The sequence below is a fragment of the Helicoverpa armigera genome, chromosome 22, assembly GCF_030705265.1.
Source record: "Helicoverpa armigera isolate CAAS_96S chromosome 22, ASM3070526v1, whole genome shotgun sequence".
NCBI classification, from domain to species: domain Eukaryota; kingdom Metazoa; phylum Arthropoda; class Insecta; order Lepidoptera; family Noctuidae; genus Helicoverpa; species Helicoverpa armigera.
In genome coordinates this window covers 4,538,228-4,560,083 of record NC_087141.1, presented here as the reverse complement: position 1 = coordinate 4,560,083, position 21,856 = coordinate 4,538,228, and the positions used below count along the sequence as shown (strand labels likewise).

At 38.7% G+C, this 21,856-nt stretch overlaps 3 protein-coding genes and 1 non-coding gene across 6 annotated transcripts in view; 1 reads left to right on the top strand and 3 right to left on the bottom strand.

Annotated features, from left to right (window-relative positions):
• Positions 1-8,282, bottom strand: part of LOC110370891 (two pore calcium channel protein 1) — a 31,051-nt gene extending 22,769 nt beyond the window's left edge. Inside the window, exon 1 of one of the 2 annotated variants that reach the window (XM_064040623.1) lies at positions 8,144-8,282. In XM_064040623.1, the coding sequence (XP_063896693.1) occupies positions 8,144-8,246 (103 nt within the window). In that variant the 5' untranslated portion in view covers positions 8,247-8,282. Of the gene's footprint in view, positions 1-6,625; positions 6,804-8,143 lie in introns of those variants that run through there. The other variant, XM_064040625.1, reaches the window with a different exon arrangement.
• Positions 8,283-8,691: 409 nt separating this feature from the next.
• On the top strand, positions 8,692-11,649 carry LOC110370877 (large ribosomal subunit protein eL6). 2 transcript variants are annotated; one of them, XM_021326865.3, is made up of 6 exons: positions 8,692-8,827; positions 9,197-9,350; positions 9,840-9,991; positions 10,415-10,586; positions 10,946-11,131; positions 11,457-11,649. In XM_021326865.3, exons 2-6 carry the CDS (start codon positions 9,204-9,206, stop codon positions 11,616-11,618), a joined length of 819 nt encoding a protein of 272 aa, XP_021182540.3. In that variant the 5' UTR covers positions 8,692-8,827; positions 9,197-9,203; the 3' UTR covers positions 11,619-11,649. The 2 variants fall into 2 exon arrangements, with proteins under 2 accessions (XP_021182540.3, XP_021182541.3); XM_021326866.3 differs by having other exon boundaries at positions 8,774-8,902.
• Positions 11,650-12,024: 375 nt separating this feature from the next.
• Positions 12,025-21,784, bottom strand: LOC110370789 (SANT and BTB domain regulator of class switch recombination). The gene is made up of 17 exons (XM_064040386.1): positions 20,989-21,784; positions 20,675-20,769; positions 20,248-20,389; positions 20,030-20,120; positions 19,651-19,810; positions 19,424-19,537; positions 19,134-19,240; positions 17,294-17,458; positions 16,853-16,954; positions 16,531-16,672; positions 16,068-16,199; positions 15,619-15,766; positions 15,102-15,233; positions 14,108-14,265; positions 13,160-13,338; positions 12,522-12,682; positions 12,025-12,161 (listed from the first exon to the last, which is right to left on the bottom strand). The coding sequence occupies exons 1-17, from the start codon at positions 21,395-21,397 to the stop codon at positions 12,043-12,045; spliced, it is 2,556 nt and encodes an 851-aa protein (XP_063896456.1). The 5' UTR covers positions 21,398-21,784; the 3' UTR covers positions 12,025-12,042.
• On the bottom strand, positions 19,859-19,930 carry Trnae-cuc (transfer RNA glutamic acid (anticodon CUC)). Its single transcript has one exon. It is a non-coding gene; the product is annotated as a tRNA-Glu (tRNA).
• Positions 21,785-21,856: the final 72 nt, after the last annotated feature.

The window sequence follows — 21,856 nt, the reverse complement described above, 5'->3', positions numbered from 1 at the left end:
ATTATGTACAAATTGCAAACGCGATTAGAGACCGAATCAATAACCGACGACCGAGTCAATAAAAATAATAAGCAATCAGAAAAACAGTACATACATTGCCATTTAACCGCGAGCATAGCGAGCGAGAATTTTTTCACTTAGTTGGAGGATGCTAAAAGTAAAAAATAATCACAATGATCAATCAAACAAAGCGAAGACGACTTTTTTAGGAACTTTGCTTGTTAGTATCGTGATACATGTGGAACTTCCTTATCAAACGGGTGTAATTTTATCGAAATTCCTGGTGGTGGAGCGTCCCGCGGCGCCCCTGAGATCGAGGCGCCTGGGTTATTCGCACACCTTGCACCACAGGTTAAGATGGCGCTGTAGGTAACTATTACAGTAATCTGTAATGTAGGATTTAAAATAAAAATAAATATGAGTGTGTGTATGAAAGTGATATTCCTGGCTCATAGATGATCGCAAATAATTTTTAATCAATTTTAGTTTGCTAAAACTTCGCCCCGTGAATAATAAATGTTCGTGCAGTCATGCAGCTTGTGCTACTCCGCGCTCAGGGTATAGGTTAAGTTGATATGGCCATGAAATTGCTGTACTTGTGCTTTTTTTATTTATTCCGTGGTGTGAATTTGGCAGCCGCCTGATTTTGCCGCCCCCTGAATTTGCCGCCCGGGGCACAGGCCCCGGCTTGCCCCCCCTTAGATCCGGGGCTGCTTGGAGTACTACCTTAAATCAATTGTTATTGTACTACGTAATTGTTTTCTGCGTTATCTAATTGTTTTGTCCTACTACGAATTACTCAAGAAATTACTCAAGCGTTATACACCAGTTGTTTATTGCAAATGCTGAACACTACATCTAATTAAATATGACACACCATGGGTACATGCAGGTAGAGTAAACATGATACTTAATATTCAATAATTTGCTTACTTATACTAATTGAACATACATAATAATGCAGACATGCATTATTATTGCAACTGGATCCACCTAGCTAGTTGATTACGTCATAGTGCACTATGCGTCTCCATGAATTTTATAACCATAGAGCCGAGGTTATTAAAATAGAATACATATTACACGAGCGTAAGGAAAAGTATGTAAGTAAGTAAACAAGCTTTACAAAATGAAAATCAATACATACGCCTTGCCATGACTAATCTTAGATAGGTTCATAAATATTAATAAACGCAATTAGCATCTAGTCTATTATGAATGAAGGCCAATGTCAGGCAGGCTTTATGTACAATGTTAACCTATATATAAGTTATTTTAGATTCATATAAACGATGCATCGATTGCTGGTGGCTAAGTTAGGTAATTGCATCGGCTATAAATAGATTTGGCGTTTATCGATAAAAGCTCCGAAAGTACTGAATCGATTTGAGAAATTCTTTCACTGTTGGAAAGCCACACTTTTTCCGAGTAATATAGGTTATATTTTACACCGGCACGGGCAGTAGTTTCCATGGAATGTGGGTTAATCCGCGGGAAACCGCTATTTTTTATCTATGGTAAATATGATCAAAGAATTAGGTTAGGTACTCGATTGCTATCACTATAACTAATGATTGTCGTGAGAATTGGTTGGCTAAAAAATCGAAACAGGGTTTAACAGCATAGAAACTAGAGTGAAGCCATTGTTTAGCGTGGGCTAACAGCGAGGTCACGGCTATTCAGTCTCGGACGAATTTAATATCACAAAACTGCTAAAAGCAATGTCTACTAATTATTTAGCTGGCTAATTAATGTGTTAGAAGTTACATGCAAATTGATTTTAATCAAATTCTTGATGAAATGTGGAAATCTAATTAATTAAAGTGTAAATTGTTTTGGAGCAGTTCAATTATATTTTTTATTCATGTCTAGATGGAATTACTTCATGGATTTTATTCATGCAAGAGACCAGAGGAGGAAACATACATTTCTGATAGTTAAATAATCGAAAGATAATGGTGAGTTTAAGGACTGTCGATTCTATAAAAAGCTAGCTTTTAATAACGACTGTAAAAGTCAATAAACATTCAGTGGATCTCTTCCTTTTAAAATTCTATTAAACCCAAGGGATATCTTGGCTAGCAAGCATCTAACTGTTCTTGATAAAAACTTTAAGTGAACGTAGTGGTGACTGAGGTCATGTTCAAAATATGAAGTAACAGTCGTTTACACGTCGATGACATCATGCGACGGTCATCGTCCGCAGGAGGTGACCCCGTCACTGACGCTTTCCAAAAGCTCACATTGATGCCGTGACTCATGGTATTGGAAAAGAAGTAGAATGATAATTGAGGATATGTATGTATACAACTGAAGAGATTGTTTGTTTGATTTAACGCGCTAATTTCAGGGATACGCCTCCGATTTGAGAAATACTTATGTTTTAGATACCCCATTTATTGAGGAATGCTATATGCTACATTTATCCTTGTGCGGAAAGTAGTTCCCATGGGATGCGGGTGAAACCGCAGGCAGAAGCTAGTAACATAATTTCCAAGAAAATCGATCATTCAGAGGTAATTTTTGGTAGGAACTTTATAGACAATTTAGAGATAAGAATTTGATATGTAGGTGTCCAATTTAGGAGAGCACTTTGGTAACATTTAGTACCTATAAATATCTGGCAAGGTAATTAAACCTTGGAAGGTACAAAATACCGGAGTGCTCTAGATATTAAAGCCTTTACTGGACCGTATTTTACCGAACTAAAAACAAAGCTGTTATGGAAAACCATAGCTACATCCTACTCATGCTAAACTCATGAGTACTTCGCAAATATATTCAGTTACGAAATGCGGGCTCATAAAATCCAACCTGAATACTATATGAACAAACCCCGTGTGCAAGGACAGCCATGGTTTAGTAGACATGTAATATAAATGCGTATATTAATGGAAAAATGAATAATTTGAAGTGCAAGATAAGGATACTGCACGTTAGCGCAGATAAGGTCTCTCGTGCTTGAGTGCAATGACTGTGCGTCTGATTGCATAGACACGTCACGGGACATCCTGTGAAACGTCAATTAATTAGATCGCAATTAAATAATCTTATGAGTACTTTTGTAATAGGCTAGTTTCCTAAAAAATAATAATTAGTCCGTCTTGTAGATTGTCCAAAATTAAGCGATACGTATTTTTTCTTTTTTAAATCGGATCAGAACTTGTTAAGATATAGCGTGTTAAAGTTGAGTGTGACGTCACAAGTTGCTACAATTTTCAGGACACTGTGACGTAAAAGGCCCCCACTCATCGATATATATGTACTACGTACTAGATAGAACGTTCCGAACAAAAAGCTTACCACACTGAACTGCAGTGCAGACTATGCAGTGCCCAAAATAGCAAATCAGAGCGATTTTGACACCTGCGTCAGATGGATGTCTATGAAACGACAATTATAAAATAGAAAATACATATCAAGGTATAAACTTACACATATAAACTATTCGAGAGTCAAGTTAGTAAAATTACACGCTGTTCATGCTATTACAACGCTTGTATATCATACTTTTCATTTATAATTCAATTTTACAAATATGCATTAATTTGTTCCCGCCCGCCATCTCAAATTATGGATTAAGAAAATCGTGCAGAAACAGATGTGCCATAAAACTGGCAGTAGGTAAAATATCAATGAAAACAGACTTCACTTTGTCATGGTATGTTCTTACTTTCAAGAAAAAATAATTACATTCGCGAAAATTTGTGATAGCCCTCTTAAGAAAAAAAACATCGTAATTAATATTAAAAACTCTAAAAATAAGTTCCTGGTTTTAATATATTACATGATTTTGTATTCAATTAGATATAAATAAACTTTTTGATATATTATATGATTTTGAATTCACTTAGATATAAACTTTTTGAATAATGAAAACTGTAGGCAAAATACGAGCGACACTTCAGCAATTACCATCAATGAGGATGACTACATGTCACAATACGTCAACGAGATGTCAACAGACGACTTAAGCGGGTAAATTATTTGTATGGATGTTCTTGTCTATCGCTAGAATATAATGTCAATGCCCCCACTCCTAATTTTTGAAGCGTATTATCTTTGTCATTTTATGTTTAATTAAAAAAAGAAAAAATACGTATCCAATATTTTTTGATTATCTAAAAAGCGGACTAAATATTATTTCATTATTTCGACCCTGGACACTACCCTATTGGTTAAAGACTTAAATTAGAATATTGTTACGGAAGCGTACTTATTGCATAGGAAGAAGGTACCTACATATATTGTTCTTTGCTTGAATTAAAGTCATTCGGTACTTCGCTTAATAGACACTTTAAATGTAATAATGTATATGGAGTGCGGAATACCTTTCCATATAGGTACACGGCAGTAACGCTGGCGGAATTGTTTCGCCTAAACAATTCTATTAGCCTGTCAATTATGGGTATTTTCATCAGCGCGTGTACAGCGTTGGAAAATTGATCGAGTTTTGCACTCACTTGCATAATGAATATAAAACTCTATAATTAGCAAATAACTATGCTTAACCCTTCAAATGTCCAAGGGCACTTCGTTCAAGGGCGTTTGGTTACTCAAGATTGAACGTAGTAACAGCACATTGGCCATCGCAGAAGCAGCCAGTAATTGCATATCTATGCACAATCGCTTTCACGGGTTGTCCACACGACCTTGGTGATTTCTTGTTCAATGCGGGCATGCCGCACTCATTGCAAACAATAGATTTTGCAATATCATTGTACCCCATACCAATAGAAGTACCTATTCCGAGTAATATTAGCAGTTACATTCCGAAGATTATAATAACGGTTTTGAAAGGTAACAGCGATGTTTTTTGGAATGAACCTACCTATTTTACGAGCATAAGAGCCCCCGCAGACCACAGACTTTTTATCGGCCGATAGTTTGGTCGGGCTCTTAATCAGTACGCAGATGTAAGCAAGTGCGCACACTATGACGATTTGGTATCGGCCGATAAAAAAGTTTGATGGGCTTCCCGATTCCATTCAAACTAAACTGTCGGCAAACTATCGGCCGACCGTATAATCAGTATTGGCTCCCTACCACACGCGCACACATGACGATTTTTTAGTCGGCCGACTAAGCCGATAGTTCAGTTCGCTCCGAGCTTTAACAGCGAATGGTCGATCGCGCGTGTTTTGTAGCTAAGCTAGTTATGCTCATTCGATAAAAGGCGAATTTTTTTTTCGGATAATCGAGTAATTTGGAATGCATAGTGTAAAATTTTCCATTTCATAATTTATCACTAAAGATAGGATGCACCCAATACTCTCGGGCTCTCTTTTTAATTTTCCTTCTCCCGTGTATGAGAGCAATAATAACATTTCTATGCAATGTTTTATTAATTTTCATTGTGCGGTGCGACCACTCTTTTCACCAGTTGGTTAGAAACTAGCAAATAGTCGGCAGACTGTTAGATAGTTTGCGCACTCATCACCGACTAAACTGTTTAGTTGGCTCGGTGTGCGTACTAGCAGGCCAACCCGACTAAACTATCGGCCGATAAAAAATCTGTGGTCTGCGGGGGCTCTAAATGTAAGGTCAGTGACATATTTAACTCAGTGAATTGATCCGGAAGGACAACGGGACGATAATAGGGGATTATCGTGTCAAGGAACAGGGCCAAAACTAATAGTTTGGTGCGGACTCTAGAGAGTTGAAAAGGTCGTTTTGCGAACTTCCATCAAGAATTGGGTCGCAGGACTTGAAACTATATTTAAGTTCTTAATGTGGCTCCTCTAGTTTATACGGGTTTTATTATACTTAATAGATGTTTATAGATATAACATATAAGAGCAATATTATAGTGACTATCAACACGGTTTTCACGGGACTTTCGATATGAAATAGTTTTATGTCAATAATCATTACCTACGCGGATCGGTACTGGGGCTAATTGATCTATCACCGAGTTGGGCTTGTATATCAACAATCCAATTAGTGGATGATAGATGGATACGAATGGACACAGTGTTATTTGATGATGTTCGCGATCTGGGTCAAACTTTACCAATTAGGACCTGTAGAAGAATATTTTTCATATAACTTTGCGTACGTATTCTTAATTGACAGAGGATGATTAATACGAGAAGCTTTCATTCCAGTTCATGAATAGATATAATTTGTTTTTGACAATTATAATAATACTCGTATGTACATGAATTGGACGGTATGTAAATGCCGCAGACAGATATTCTTTCCCGACTTTTGGAGCCCTTTGGGTTGATGCCAAGTCTAACTAATGGTCATTCTAATAATACATTATAGTATTTATTTGGTGTTTGGTACTATATACATTCTATTTATGCTTTATAACCAAAACGAGGAAAGATCAAAATTCTTACATTAACTACTTTTTATACCCGTCCGTGACACTATATAACTACCTACATACGTGATTTGTTTAACAGGTTTAGGGTTACGAAATAGATACAAAATATAACACATTTGGGATGACCGGATATCGCATTGATTTAAAAGACCCTTTGACACGCAACCCATTTACTGTGATAAACAAAATCTACCCCATATATCAATGACCTGCCAGTGTCGCTATTAGTTTAGGACCTTGACCCAAAAAGTCAAAAATTGAAGTGTACAATTTATTGTAAAAGTGACTCACATGACTTCAATTTGTACCACTGATCTCTGATTCCGAAATACACTGTGTCAGTCAAATTCAATACTGTTTTCGACATTTTTGACGCACTGCACAGCTACTAATCTGTTTTATTTCTAATTTTGTTTTATAAATAACTTCTGATTCATTTTTCTTCACAATTTGCGACAAAATTACTTGTATTGACAGCTATAAACTGAACAATGACAATCTAGCCAGTTGCACTAAACTTTGGAGCGGTTTTCGTCAATCAACGAAACATGATATAATTCCATTGAAAGACTACGTATATTTCAAACACAAAAATAGTAAAAAAAAACGCCTGGACTTTAATTTCTCATAAGGAAATTAAATCCATGGGATAATTTACTTGATTTCCAACCTGGTATTTGCTGATATTTTTTCCAAGTTAGCACACATGCCATATTGTATCTGCCAATTGTTGGTTACCACTGACTGATAACTATAGCTGTCAATATGATAACATAGATAAAATTATCTAATGTCTATCTAGCTCTTAGTATAGAGGAATAGGCATTGCAATTTTTCATTGTTCAGTATCGAGTAGATTAGTTCAAGGAATGGTCTTGTCTTGGTCATCGTAAATATTGATGTCCTAGAAAAATACTGAATTAGGATGAAGGTACCTATTGACCTATTTTCAAAGTGAGCTAACAAATCGTAAAAGCTCGAAATCTTCAGAAAATATAGCCTTAAAAATTGATTGATTTTACGTAAAGACATTATTTTAGCTATTGTGTGTACCTACCCCCGTAAACTATCTACATGAATAAGAAAAATAGCCACATTTCGTAATATTCTTCTAATTCATGTACTATGGTTGTGTAGGTAGGTACCTATGTTGTTTAAAATTTGAGCTCAGTCCTGCTATCTAAGTATCACAGAAGCAAATGTTTATTTTATCAACAGTAGTATAAATGGGATCACTCCAGTTTAGCCAATCACTAGCCTTGAAACCAGATGGAACTGGATAGATGCTAGATAACATTGCCGGGAGTCCTAACATGACCTTAAAAATAGATTCTATCATCACCAAAAGTTCCGCGAAAATAATTTCGAAATTGTGGGTCAAAATTCGGTTTGTAGATTTCAATTATTTTATTAAGACTAAAATATATTTTTTCGCCATGCAAAGCATTCAACTACTACTTATATACTAGGTGCAGGTGTTGGAAAAAGAACAGAAGAAAAAAGGTTTAAAATCTACGATTTTAGAGCAAGCAAATAGCATCTTACTGTTTATTTTATGCATAGGTTAGTGTTTAGGTATATTTATGAGTCATTCTAGTGCGTCATATATCAGATTTAGCTTCACTAGAACAGTTAATCGATCTCAGCGGATCACATATGGAAGTACATAAAACAGTTAGCGCTCAAAACAAGGTGAAATAAATTAAAACAAAATGTTAAATGAATCACAAAATGTATTGTTAATAAAACAAAAGCGTACACATAATCTTGCGGCTACTGTGCATATAAAAAACATAGCTTCTCGTTTACTTGTGACGTTCGAGCCGTAATTGTTGATGCTGGTGTTTGCGAAATCATCACTGAACCTTTTATAACCGTCGGACGGCGAAGACGGGCTCCTCAAAGAAGCCATTTTTCTGCACTGGTATTTTTGACATTTACATAATTTGACATTATTTTTTTTCGCATAGCTATCGTCGCGTTCAGAATTATTTATTTCCATAGACTTCATAGTGAAGGAAGAAAGCGAGAGCAAAAAAATCCATTGCTTTGATTTTACATTTTATCAAAAAAATATGTATATTTCAAATATGAAATAGTACAAAACACCTTATGCAAGAGAAATTGAAATATTACTACTCAGATACTTTATTTGAAGATGTAGATACTTTGTGTGTGTCTAAAGATACTTTTATGTAAATTAGTCACAACTCTGACGACAACAAATAAATAGAAGGGCACGTATGCATGCATCATAGGCCTAGTACAAGCGTTACAATTGCAAAGGTTGAAGATTTATCAGTAACGACTAATTTGTTTAAATAAAATTAGGTACGTTATCTCACTTAATTCACAAATTAATGTAAACCTTCTTCCAGTTGAAAAGCCAAGGTGTCGTTTATTTTTTTTCTATAATCTATGGCGTACATAGCCAAGCAGCCATAGACAAATCCGCCTTTGACAATTTCTTTTTTTCTTGATCCCGGTTGGAATGTGAGTTGATGTTGTTTTCGATGAAAATAAATCCAAAGAAATAGATTTGTATTCAACTAGTTTTCATAATTCCACGTAAGAATTACAAAAAGGACCCTTCAAACAAGTGATTGTGTGTTATATTTTCGTTTTAGGCAAATTCAAAACCCTTATAATTTGCATCAAAAGTTTTGACGTTCACCGAGTGATAGTGATTAAACAGTGAATTGATGGATATTCATGTGTAATTGTTGCGTTGCCGCGATCTATACGTTCTTATATTCGTGCCTGGATCACTTGTTTGTTGGGAGAAGTGCTAAAACATATATAACCTCAAAGGTGGAAGTCAGGTGGTGAGTTTGTTGTTAAGGTTGTTTTCTGTTTGTGCAGATTCTAAATGGCTCCACCACAGCCTAAGGCGGCGGCCAAGCCCGCCGCAGCGCCCGCGGGCGGTGTAGCCAAGGCCAAGGTTGGCAAACCTAGGAATTACGACCTGGGAAATGGAGTGGTTCGCTTCTCCAAATCAAAGATGTTCCACAAGAAGGTAAGATTTCTTATAACTCCTTGTTTCTTAAACTCAATAAACTATACAACTGATAAACAATATTTCGAATATGGTTCATAACATGCGTTCTTTTTGTATGTACTTTCATCAAAAGATGTTGACACCATGCCAACCTATTTCATGCCTAACTGAAGGAGTATTTTCTTTTCATATTTGAACTACTGGCAGTACTCTACTCCCTGACTACTGGTAGATTCAGTCTATTTGAGTTATTTCTTGTTTGGGGTTAGGTTAGGACTGCTGATCAATTTGCAGCAGTCAGTGTTGCAAATGCAAAATCAACAATAAGTTCACCATTTAACAAAAACACGTACATTTACCATACCATGTCATTTAAATATTTATTTCAACATTTCATGCAATATGCGCAGTCAACAATTTTATAAGAAACAGTGTTAGTTAAGTTAAAGGAATTTCATGTAATGACACAATTATTAGATAGCTCATGAATTATCTTGTTGTTTCCAGGCTAAGTACAGGTTTGTGGGCAAAAAGAACCCCAAGCCCGAGAAGCCCAAGAAGCCCTCCGTGGTGGTGAAGCAGATTGGTGGTGAGAAGAACGGAGGAACCCGTACCGTGCTGCTGCGCCGCAGGAAGTCCTTCTACCCTACTCAGGACAAGTAAGTACTAGTCTTCAATGTTATTGTTTATTATCTTACCAATAATACAAACATGAAAGTTTGTAAGTACACACACTGTTTTGCATGGGAGGTGAAAAGGTTTTTGATGAAAATTAACAGTTAGTAGCTAATACAAAATGTAAATCTGTAAATAATTAAGTTTCTCAGGCATGTTTTCATAACATTGTTCCTGTAGTCTATTTTTGAGTGTCAAGCATTGTCCACATGCTTTGGACTTTCATCTGATTAATTTGTTGCTGTTGTTAAGTTCAACAATAAGACTCTTTTGAAGATTGTAAACCTATAGCAATATTCAAATCTGCTTACAACACTGATAAAAATCAGAAAGAAATTAAATTCCTACTCAATTTGTATAAGAACCAACTTTTCTAACAAAAGCTAAATCCAACATGTTAATTCCAGGATCCGCACTCGTCCCCACCACAAGACGTTCAGCAAGCACATCCGCAGGACGAGGCCCACCCTCACCCCTGGTACCGTGTGCATCCTGCTGGCCGGTCGCCACGCTGGCAAGCGCGTCGTGCTTGTTGGAGTTCTGCCCAGCGGTCTGCTGCTTGTCACTGGACCTTTTGCAGTGAGTATACTTATTTGGGTACTTATGATTTTTCATTATGGGATCTCTTCAAGGAGAGCACAGTTCTTGTTTGTGTGGATCAGTGCAAGTGTTTTAAAATGCCTGGTTCACATGTTGAATTTGCTGTTTTTTTAACAAGTGCAAGAAAAAATCATGAGGAACTCCAATTTTTTTGTTAAATACAACTAAGAGATGATTGTACGATTACTGGCTTATAAGAATTGTTGTGAGTTCATAGCATTATGCTGTCAAATACAAATAAAGCCAGATTTTGGTAGTAGCACTTTTCCATTTAATTTTGTCTACTTGGAAAGTTTTGTTAACTATCATCAAACTTACCATGAGTATACCCTTTCCAGTTCAACTCGTGTCCCCTGAGGCGCATTCCTCAGCGTTACGTGATCGGCACATCCACCAAGCTGGACCTCGGAGACTTCAAGCTCCCCGAGCACCTGAACGACGAGTACTTCAAGAAGAACAAGAAGAGCGCCAAGCGCAGCGTCAAGCGCAAGCAGGGAGAGGACATCTTTGCCTCCAAGAAAGAGGTATGTTGCATTTTCTTGATAAAGAACTTATAATTTCAACTTTATCCTAACTGATTCTAATATAAAAGTGATAGTTGGATTATGTATAGCATTTCAGAAGAAATGTCTGTAACAATATAGATGAAATTTAGCTTTAAAAAGTGTAGGACAGTCTTTATCCAGGTGTATGAGCCGAAGACTGGTTGGATCCATGGCATAAAATAAACCTAGCTGTTTTTCTTGAAATTCTTTTCCAGAAAAAGTTTGCGATGCGAAAATTAGGCACTCATACTGTGATACCTGTCTTTAAAGGAGGCATATGATAATTATTTTCTTTTTATTCCAGAAATACGTTCCATCTGAACAGCGCAAGACAGACCAGAAGTCAGTTGACGAGGCTGTAGTGAAGGCGATAGGCAAGCGCGCCGACAAGAAGGTGCTGCGAGGCTACCTCAAGTCGGCCTTCGGTCTCCGCTCCAGCCAGTATCCCCACAGGATGCGATTCTAGTTATAAGGCACAATAAACATCTGTGACTAAACTCGGTAACTTTTATTTACTTGCCTTATTTTCATATAGACACACACACATACATAAGTGATTGAGTACGATTGATGAACACAGCACACTCGGCGCTGATGTTCCCTTTAGCTTTCAATATTTATTTTCTCCCCTAACATTTTGTGGATGTAGAGTTGTAGAATAGTTTTGACGCTCAAAAGGCTACTTTGTGACTTGAAAGCTATTGAGAATTCGCAAGGCGTCAAGCTGACTAGAGGAGCATAGTTATTTGAAAAATATGGCTGTTTTAAAAGCACGATCACTATCGTGCTTTTGTTTTTTAGTTTTTTTACTAGAAACAACCATAATTGTTTGATACGATTGTTGTTATGATTAGTAAATAAAACGCGGTTAGTCATGGTGTAGTTGTGTATTAGTTGGACTTGTATTTGTTGGCGGGCTGGTGCTGGCGCGGCCGCGCGGACACGGCGTTGCGCGAGCGCTGCCCGTGACGCTCGCGCCACTCTGCCTCCAGTCGGGCGTATACGCCTCCTGACAAACAAAATTCCATGAGTTTTTGCAAGCGTTATTCAAAACTGATCAGAGGACCATGATGCTCTCATAATGATAGGAACTGTCCTTTTGGTTGATCATAATCAGGATACGGTATTATTGGTCCTTGTGCCATTTTCTGACACCACGTTCAAAACAAAAGAATATGGCCCACGTAAGGGGTCATCTGCATAATTGGGAATAGGCTAGGCCAGGGTTTATTTGAGCCCTATCCATATAACATTTTCCTTCATTTTTTATACAATCTACAATCCTTTCACCTTTTTGCGCTTTTCACTATTACCAGCGATGGGTCTTTCAAGCAAAACCAAACTTATCCAAAATCTAAGTTGGTGTAACCTGGCGGCATCTTGGACTTGGTCTGGTGATGTAAGGCGGCGGTCCTGGCGAGCGCGGCGCGCATCTGCCGCGCGGCTCGCTCCTCGAAGCGCCGCTGTCCGTCCTGGTTGCTGCGCGCTGATAGGCACGAGATCCACTGACGACCCACAACGCGCGTTCGTCTGGTTCAAAGAAATTGAATGTCATTAAACGCATCAGCGCTTGACACTAGCGGATTTTTGACACGCCTGCGTGAGTACATAGATATCTAAGCTTTAAGATTTTGCCTTTATGAAAAACAATGTATTTCTAGCAAATAAACGGTTGAATTTAGCAAATCCGTATACATAATACCCACGACACATATCTACCGAGCGGAAAAAATATGTCGCGCGGTTGCAGGTGCCATCATTAGTACCAGCATTTGTCAATTTTTTTTTCCCTAATCCCTATAGTACGCGCGACATCGTCCGTACGAGCTTTGTTGCGAGGAATCCGCTAGTGTGATAACGCTCTAAAATGCAATTTGTTTCGTAAAGAGCCTCTTTTACAACACCCACCCAATTATAGCGCGAATATCAGATCAGATCATATAAGTGTTAGATCGTATAGGCACTGCCGCTTCAGATTTTTTACGGGTACGGGGATCTGGTACTCACTTGGTAGCGGGATGTGAATGCGAGTGCGAGTGCTTCCTCGGCTGTCGCAGCTTGGCGCGTCTCGAGGCGCACTCCTCGTCGCTGGGCGCAGACGCCGAGCTCTGCTCACTATCGTCGGACGAGCTGGACTGCTCGCCGCCCGACTCGCCCGCCGAGTCGCCGCCGCCCGGAGCGCCTTTCTTTGTATACCACTATTTTGTCTTATTTACGGTCGTCAAATGTAAACAGTGCATGTGACTGGTTGAAAGGCACTGCTTAACTGCATTTCAAAATAATGATATAAAGCGGAGTAAAATCCTTCTGGGATTTGCCATGTTTCAACTTGACAAATGTTTTGTAGTGCCTACAAAGTTTTGCACTGTTTACGGCAAACGAGAGAGTTTCGCGACTCGCTATTATTTCAACTATTTCGATAACTATGAAATTACAGTTTGCAAGATGAGGATTTTGGGAAAAATATTTAGGTACCAAAAAAATTTAAAGAAATGCTTTTATGAGGACAAAAATGTAAAGAAAGAAAATTAAATAAGCAAAGTTATGTTTCAAAAGATTAACTACAAAATACGTATAAATTGTATTATGCATAATCACATGTAAAAATATTAATACATAAAAAGAGAAAGTATAGGAAAGATAAAAAATCTACCTATATCATTATAATGTAATATTTCCAATTAAATCAACCAACTAACAATTATGCAGTTTAGTTCATACACACAAGCTACTAAAACAGTTTTAAAGATACAGGTATTTTATGTAATAACTTATATCTAACATGCGGTGACTACAAATAGATAAATATTTCATTCAAACCTAACTACCGATACATTATTCTAAATACAACCTACCCACTCATGCAATACAAACTATACCACCGCAAACAGTAGTAGAACCTTCAGTATCAAAAGGTCTCGTGTCCCAGCCGAGTTTTGGTCCTTCGAGTCTTACCTTGGTCCTAAGGGAATCCTCCCTTATATCCTTGACGGGTTTGAGAAGCTTCACGTCTCTCTCCGGAGACACCACGGTGCCGCTGGAGCAGTTCCCAGCCAAGGACTGGGCAGACACTTGCGAAGTACCCAAGGCGGGAGACCCAGGTCTCACGTTGGCTGTATGTGCGTCGTATTTGAATGTATTTCTGATGTTATATGAACCTCGAACCTTCCCAACATGTGTGTTCATTAATGTAGGTTTTATAAAGTTTTCTGTGTAACATTGATAAATATAACTAGTTATTACTGTACTGAGGTAACTGAAGTATTGTGTTGAACTTATGATATAAAGTTACCGATGTAATAAACGATGTCTAATCGCTGACCACATCTTTGCAGACCTTCAAACAAAATCACAAAAACAATATGTCGTTGCAAACTAGGATAGGGATATTATTCAATTCTTTGGCTCTTTAGAATCGACATTTAGAATAAACGAAATAGGTACTTGATGCACACATTATCTCTACACTACCATACCTAAGTATTTTAGAGCCAAAGAACAAAAATGTTAGAATTTTGGTGTATTTACATATTTCAAGTTGCCAATGCAGGGCCCTATAATTTTGCAAGCGTGTCCCCATGGCCGCTACATGTATTGCCAATCGTCATAGCGTATTTACAGCGCTTTTGAGTGGTGCAAGGATGTGTACCCTAACCCATGTAAAATATGGACAGTCTATGCTTGCTGTTTTCTTAAGTGCAACAGCATTTTGACCCTTTCTTTGACTGTAATTTTTGGTCAGTCATGCACTTTTCCCCTCTCAAAGTACTAAAACGAAGATGTCTCAATTTCATTTAAACTGGCTTTTGAGGAGGCATACTTTTGCTACCTTCACCTTTTGAGGGACTTAAGGTCCATTCCTTTAGCAAACTAATGTTGTTGTAATAAAGTAAAGATGCTTTAAGCCACATCCCCACACCACATGTTCACAAACAAAGTGCTATCTCACGATTGAACTTGTTGTTGCTGGTGTAGAGCTTGCCGAGCAGGCCGAGAGGGGGGCGCGGGGGGACGAGGATGATGCCCTCCCACCAGAACACCTCCTTGCACTGCAGCCGCCCGTTGCTGTCCTCACCTGGTTCTAGGAGCAAACTTAGGAGCTGGCCTTATGTACACTACCGTGTAGGATTGGAGGGGAGTGCAAGTTTTTTAGGGATGAAGGAAGAAGGAAAAAGTGGCATTGCTGTCTCAAAAATATGTGGCACGAAACAATGTTCAAAATTTAAATTACAGTTAGCATCTTTTAATTTTACAGGTTTCACAGTTTCTGACAAATTTTCTGCTACATTTCCACATGAACATAAAGAGAGTTGTATGAGGCTAGCTAGACTGTTCGGTAGTTCTCGTCTCTCCGAAAACATGCAACATTATCGCAGCACTATTCCACTGATTTCTGAACACCTTCCTTTAACTCACAACTATTGTATGTGAAAGAAAAAAGTTCTCTAAAAGTATGAAGTCCGTACCTCTTCCAACAAGTCGTGTCAGTCTCTCAGGGAACATGAGCTGTGGGGGTCGCATGGCGATGATGTCGCGGAACTGGTTGTACAGCTCCATCACGGACGAGTCCATCGCCAGCCGCTCGTCAGGTACGTGCTCACGGAATTGGCAACCCTGCAGCAATTGAGGAGTCAACTTGAGTCTGACCAGGAGGTTAGAAGATAGGGAGTCCGTGAATAGCTACTGTACCAGTAACCGCTATTCTCCTACGTAGTCTTACGAAACCCAAGTTAAGCCAGTTTCAATTTACTTCACCAATTTCGTCAATCAATTTGACGGCATATACTTACCTACATACACAGAATGTTGTCGCAAAATATTGACTGGAAGTAGAAATTGACAGACACGACAGATTGTGTTTTTCAAGGAAGAAGTTTAATCAAATCCCCCTACAAAAAAAATCTAGAGCACTAACCGTGTTCCTGGTGACAGTTTCAAATCGATAAGCTCTCTCGCCGCAGCAGGGGTAACGGCCAGCCGGCAGTGAGGGCCGGCCTTCTATCGCGAACATGTGCGGAGGCTGCTCGTGGTGGGAACACCATTCCATCTATAAAAAAATTAAGAAGTCGCGTAGTTGCAATATTATTAGTATTTGTAGATTATACCACATTTTTATGTTCCCTCTAATAACCTCTTTTTATCCTCATTCCAACAGACTTCTGGCTGACTCTCTCAAACCAGTTACCCGAGTAACCCGATAAATATATCCGTTTCTGACTTCAGTCTACCCGTAACGACTGCCGTCGTTCAAATAACAGTGGAACCCAACAATTTAGTTTGCCTTCCGAAACACCGAGAAACTCGTAATGACAAGGTTACTTTTCCATCAGTAAGGTACTAAGCCGTAAAGACGAGCAGATCGCAAGCTAACGTGTTACCTGATAAGCTGGGAAGTAGCTGTCACATAGCTGACATCTCAGGAAGTGGCAATCAGCCCACAGACGCCAGTATACGCGCCGCCATGACCGCAGCTCGCCGTACAACCACGTTATGTAGTCGTTCAGACTCCATGATTGGTCCCTGTGCACGTAACACTTGGATTTCAAGAACGTAACAAGTTCAAGAAGTTAAAATAGGAAATGCTAAACCTAATTTGAAGAAGACTCCCAAAATGTTGAAGCCCCGGATTAATCCAGTTAAGACCACTCCTGTTCTTTTGAACCTGACCATCAAGAAGAAGCGTAACAAGGGCATGCTTACTTGGAATGTGAGGAGACGACATTGCCGCGTCGATCTATCCTCATACTCGCGGGCTGGCAGGGCACTTGTTCGGCAATGTGACGTCCTAGGAGTTTGTTACATCTACACGAGATGAGAAGACATAAGCATATTTAGAATTTTCGTTGTAAAAAAGTTGGTTAGCCAGGGCATTATTATTCCCTACCCTTTGCAATTGAAGAAAGGAACTTGGATAGGTTTTTAGGTCATGTAAACCCACATATTGTCTCCGCTCCCACTAGGCAAAACTAATATTATGACAAATAATATGAGCTTAAAGTTAAGTAAGAGCTATAAGAGTTTAATTGATGATAGATAACCAATCGCGAAAAAATGGTCCCGATTGCTATAAGTGTCCACTTTACACCTAATAGTAGGTACCTATACACAGTTATACAGAGCTCTGCTGTCATTCACACATACTTGCAGCACTTGAAGAGCGTGGCTAAGCTGGAGTAGTGTCCCCTGAGGGTCTCGGGCACCGGCTCGGCTAGCGACAGGATCATCTTGCAGAAGAGGCGCGACTGGATCTTGTCCTTGCGGTCCCTGATCGCTTCCAGTTCCGCGTTCGTGTACATTGCTGCTAACCTGAAAGAAGTGTTACCTAGTGAGAAGAACATGATTTCCTTATTGTTAAGGAGTTATATCCTAATAACATATAACTATACCTTGATAACAGTTTGATTTATAACTACGTAGCGTAGGTATACATATATAGCGTGCACTTGGAGGTCTATGTCCAGCCAGGGCCGCGCCGACCCCCGGCAGCGCCTGTGTGCGAAACCTATGAAGCGCCTCTTTTTTAACGAATCATCATAAAACGAATTTAATTTTTGAATGAATATTTTTAATTGTTAAATTTGACTGAAATAAATGTTCTCCAGTCAGCGGCGGCCCTAGCCATTGCGAGGCTACGTGCGGCAGGTCTATGCGAGGCCCTTTGTTCTACGTGAAGTCTGTTGTAAGCTAGGAGTTATTTTCTTGTTAATAAAAGGACTTACAAGCGGCGCTACCTTCTAGGTTCGGCTAAAAAAGGATTGAAAAAATAAAAGAAGTGGAAAATAAAGCAGCGCGTAGCGAGCGCAAAAATTTTTGAGCTTTGGGTCACTAAAGCACCTGAACTTGTATATTAAAGAACGGTGCAAGGTGCAGTCGCGAGCGCAGCGAGCGCGAAAATTTTTGAGTTTTGGGACATAAAAGTACTCTAATCATGTTAGAAGGAACGGTACCGACAAGCGAACAGCCGCGAGCGCAGCGAGCGCGAAAATTTTTGAGTTTTGGGACATAAAAGTACTCTAATCATGCTAGAAGGAACGGTACCGACAAGCGAACAGCCGCGAGCGCAGCGAGCGCGAAAATTTTTGAGTTTTGGGCCATAAAAGTACTCTAATCATGCTAGAAGGAACGGTACCGACAAGCGAACAGCCGCGAGCGCAGCGAGCGCGAAAATTGTTGACTTTTGGGACATAAAAGTACTCTAATCATGTTAGAAAGACCTATACTGACAAGCGAACAGCCGCGAGCGTAGCGAGCGCGAAAATTTTTGAGTTTTGGGACTTTGGGTTTTAGAATGAACGGTAGGCACTGACAAGTGAACAGCCGCGAGCGTAGCGAGCGCGAATTTTTTAAAATTGTTTGGTAAAGCTAAGCTTCCACTTGTCGCTATCGTACGCAACGGACGTATCGCACGCAACGGATCGTAGTATTATTTATATAGAATTATTCTGGTTCAAAGAACTGCCGCCGTTTTAACGTTGAGCTCGTAAGGAATGTAAACTAAAACCCTAAACGTAAAATGAAACCATAAACGTGAATAATAATAAACATTAAATATTGAGAGACTTGTTCAATAAGCGTTATAGATTTTTTGTAGTTTACAAGGCCTATGTTGCGCGTATTGTACCTACTTGTCGATACTCCACTACAAAAAACAATCATATAGGTAACAAAAATAATTTAGGTGGCAGTGGCGGCGCGGCGCCCCTATTGTCTTGGCGCCTGTGTGCGCCGCACACTTCGCACACAGGGGCGGCGCGGCCCTGCCAGCAGTGGACTGCGATAGGCTGATGATGATTATGATGATGTAGGTATGTAAGTTATAAGCGTTTGACGGTGCCAGTTTTTTCCACAGACAAAATAATATCACTAGATAAAGCCAAACAAAACAATCAAGCCCGATTGTTATTCGAGCCAGTAAGTAATTAACGGTTAAATGTATTTACGTACTAAAATAATGTACTTTGTGCTTGAATTGTACGGTTACCTGGTAAGCAGAGCATCACTAAGACACGCCAAGTTAGTGGAAGTCTTCACGATGTCGTTGATGTGAGCGTGGCAGTAGATCAGGCAATCGTGCAGTAGTGGCTCCATCTGGGCACAAAAGTACTAAGTAAATAAACATTACATAGAATTATTGACACACTTACTTTAGGGCAGGTGAACCTGTGAGCCTGTAGAAAACCATACTTATAGGAAATTATTACTTACGATTTGACGATGTCGACAGGTTGAGAATCAACCGTCAATTACCTTATCTACAAAGTATATCTTTACCTGCAAAAATGAAGCTGACACCAGAATAGGTACCACGTTGTGAGGGTCAAGAAGAGGCCAGTCAGCAACCAGAATGGTATCGCGTTTTACCCAGCGCATTAACCAGTCGAAAATCTGAAAAAATATTAGCATTATAATCACGAAATTTGGCTATATTTATGTAAGTATGTATTATTAATAGTGTAGCTTTGGTAAGAAAATATTATAGAAACAATTTGTCGGCTTACCTGTATGTCGCAATGGACAGAAATATCCATATCTTCTAGTCTCTGTCCGGCCGTTACATCAGCGAAATAACCCATCTTCGATACCAACAACTTTTGTGGACACCTAAAATCTTTCTTGAGCCCTTTCACTTCATCGCAAACGTGAATTTCAACATCCCCGCTGAAAATAAGAATTTAAAAATGTATGCGAAAAAATGCAAAAAGAATATTCCGATACCGGGAATCGAACCCGAGCCTCCTGGGTGAGAGCCAGGTATCCTAGCCACTAGACCATATCGGATGTTGTGTAACAAGTTGAAATAATAGTATATAACCGAAATGTGTAAATCTAATTTTAAAATCATTATTTTTTATCAATTTAATAATTACTACAACTTACTCTTGTTTTGCATTATTGCGTTCTTGGGCAATAGTAACTGAAGACTTTCGTCTACCCAAACGATCTCTCGATTCTTTTTCATCCACGAAACCTAGAAATATTCATTATTATTTTATACACCATTTTCCAGCAGATGGGTAGATATTTAATTAATTTAATTGGCTTTTAGTTACTTGTAAAGTTACTGTAATAAAGCTGCTGGAAGAATTTTGTCTAACCTCCAAAGCTGGCAGGTTTCTTGACATCTGTTCCTGATGGTACTTTCTTGATTATAGGAGTGTAAACACTAGTTGTTTTAGAAGGTTTTTTATATCCAACAAGATATGGCAGAATAGAATCCAAAATGCCCTCGTTTACTACCTAAAATAAGAAATATATTACAGCGCCATCTGTTGACACATTTATTGAACATTAGCTTCTGCTAGCGGTCTCACCCTCATCCCGTGGGAACTATTTCCCGTATCGAGATAAAAAGTAGCCTATAGCCTTCCTCGATAAATGGGTTATCTAACACTAAAAGAAATTTTCAAATCGGACCAGTAGTTCCTGAGATTAGCGCGTTCAAACAAACAAACTCTTCAGCTTTATAATATTAGTATAGATAGTTCAATAATTTGTATTACATTATTGTAACTTCATACATACATCGTTAAGCTTGCAATTTAGATTAGCTTCGGTCCAAATACCGAGCATTTCAACTCTTGCTTCAGGAGGCAATGACCGTCGACGACCTGAAATTCCTGAAAGATCGTATTTTAATAGTTCTCATTAACAAAACTAGATGGCGATGTTATACAATCACCGAAAAATACAAATCTAGTGTAATATCCAAAGAAACCTAATAATACAAATAAATTATTTGAGAATATGTTGAGATATATCAAAGAATGATAGAGATACTTCATCCTGTCAAAAAAAATAATTACAGCAAGATAAGTATGGTATGAAAATGTTGTCACCTTCCAATTCACTGCAACTGAATCTCTTTTCCAGTCTATCTTCGGGGTTCTTCGGTTCGATGGTACATTCACTCTTGCTAATAGTCGGCTTTTGTTCATGGAAGGCGGTCTGAAATAGCAAATCCCTCTCCTGCTGCTCAATCACATGATTAATAACCGTCAATTTCGTTAATTCCTCCCAATCTATCTTCGTTCCTTCATCTTCGTCACCTTCCATGTGCTCGTAAACTTGATACGCAGTCTTCATAAAATCAAAAAAATCTTTAACGGTTATCGTTTCGACTGACCCATTGCTTCTAGTCGACGAATTCCGTCGTGATGGTGGCTCAGATCGGGGCGGACTTCTGTTTCGTGGCCCATCACCTCTTTGCATGAACATTGAATCGGATTCAGGCCGCTGATTAGACATTTTTGTCACGGTTTGCTTCGGACTAAGGATTTCATCGGTATGTAGGTATTGATCAAATAAGCCTCCTGGAAACAGCGATTTCGGTTGGTAACGAGTAACAGACGTCGTTCCTAAAGTAGAATAATTTACGTATCGTTACTTATTTTTAGATAAAACTTCATACAATTTAAAATGTACAGATTATGCATAAAACTCAAAAAATAAATATTTGCAGTATTTACAAAATCAAAAAATTACGGCATAACCTATTTATTCTATTGGCTAAAATGACACTTTTATTTTTTTGAAATATTAGAATACTCGCACATGTCAGCCATATTTCGTAGAGTTTTTAATAAACAATCCCTTATTTTCCAAGTTCTGTGGTGGCTCTGGGTGGCTAAAATGGGGTACTCTTAAAATATTATTTTGGGAGAGTCAGTTGAGCGCCTTGTTCAATGTTATGCTGCCCTTAGTGCG

Coding starts and splice junctions, on each gene's coding strand:
- LOC110370877 (XM_021326865.3), top strand. CDS start 9,204: ATGGCTCCACCACAGCCTAAGGCGGCGGCCAAGCCCGCCGCAGCGCCC. Junction 9,351..9,839: donor CAAAGATGTTCCACAAGAAG/GTAAGATTTCTT, acceptor TGTTGTTTCCAG/GCTAAGTACAGGTTTGTGGG. Junction 9,992..10,414: donor TTCTACCCTACTCAGGACAA/GTAAGTACTAGT, acceptor TGTTAATTCCAG/GATCCGCACTCGTCCCCACC.
- LOC110370789 (XM_064040386.1), bottom strand. CDS start 21,397: ATGTCTAATCAGCGGCCTGAATCCGATTCAATGTTCATGCAAAGAGGT. Junction 20,770..20,988: donor CAGTTGCAGTGAATTGGAAG/GTGACAACATTT, acceptor ACGATCTTTCAG/GAATTTCAGGTCGTCGACGG. Junction 12,683..13,159: donor CATTCACATCCCGCTACCAA/GTGAGTACCAGA, acceptor TCTTTGAACCAG/ACGAACGCGCGTTGTGGGTC.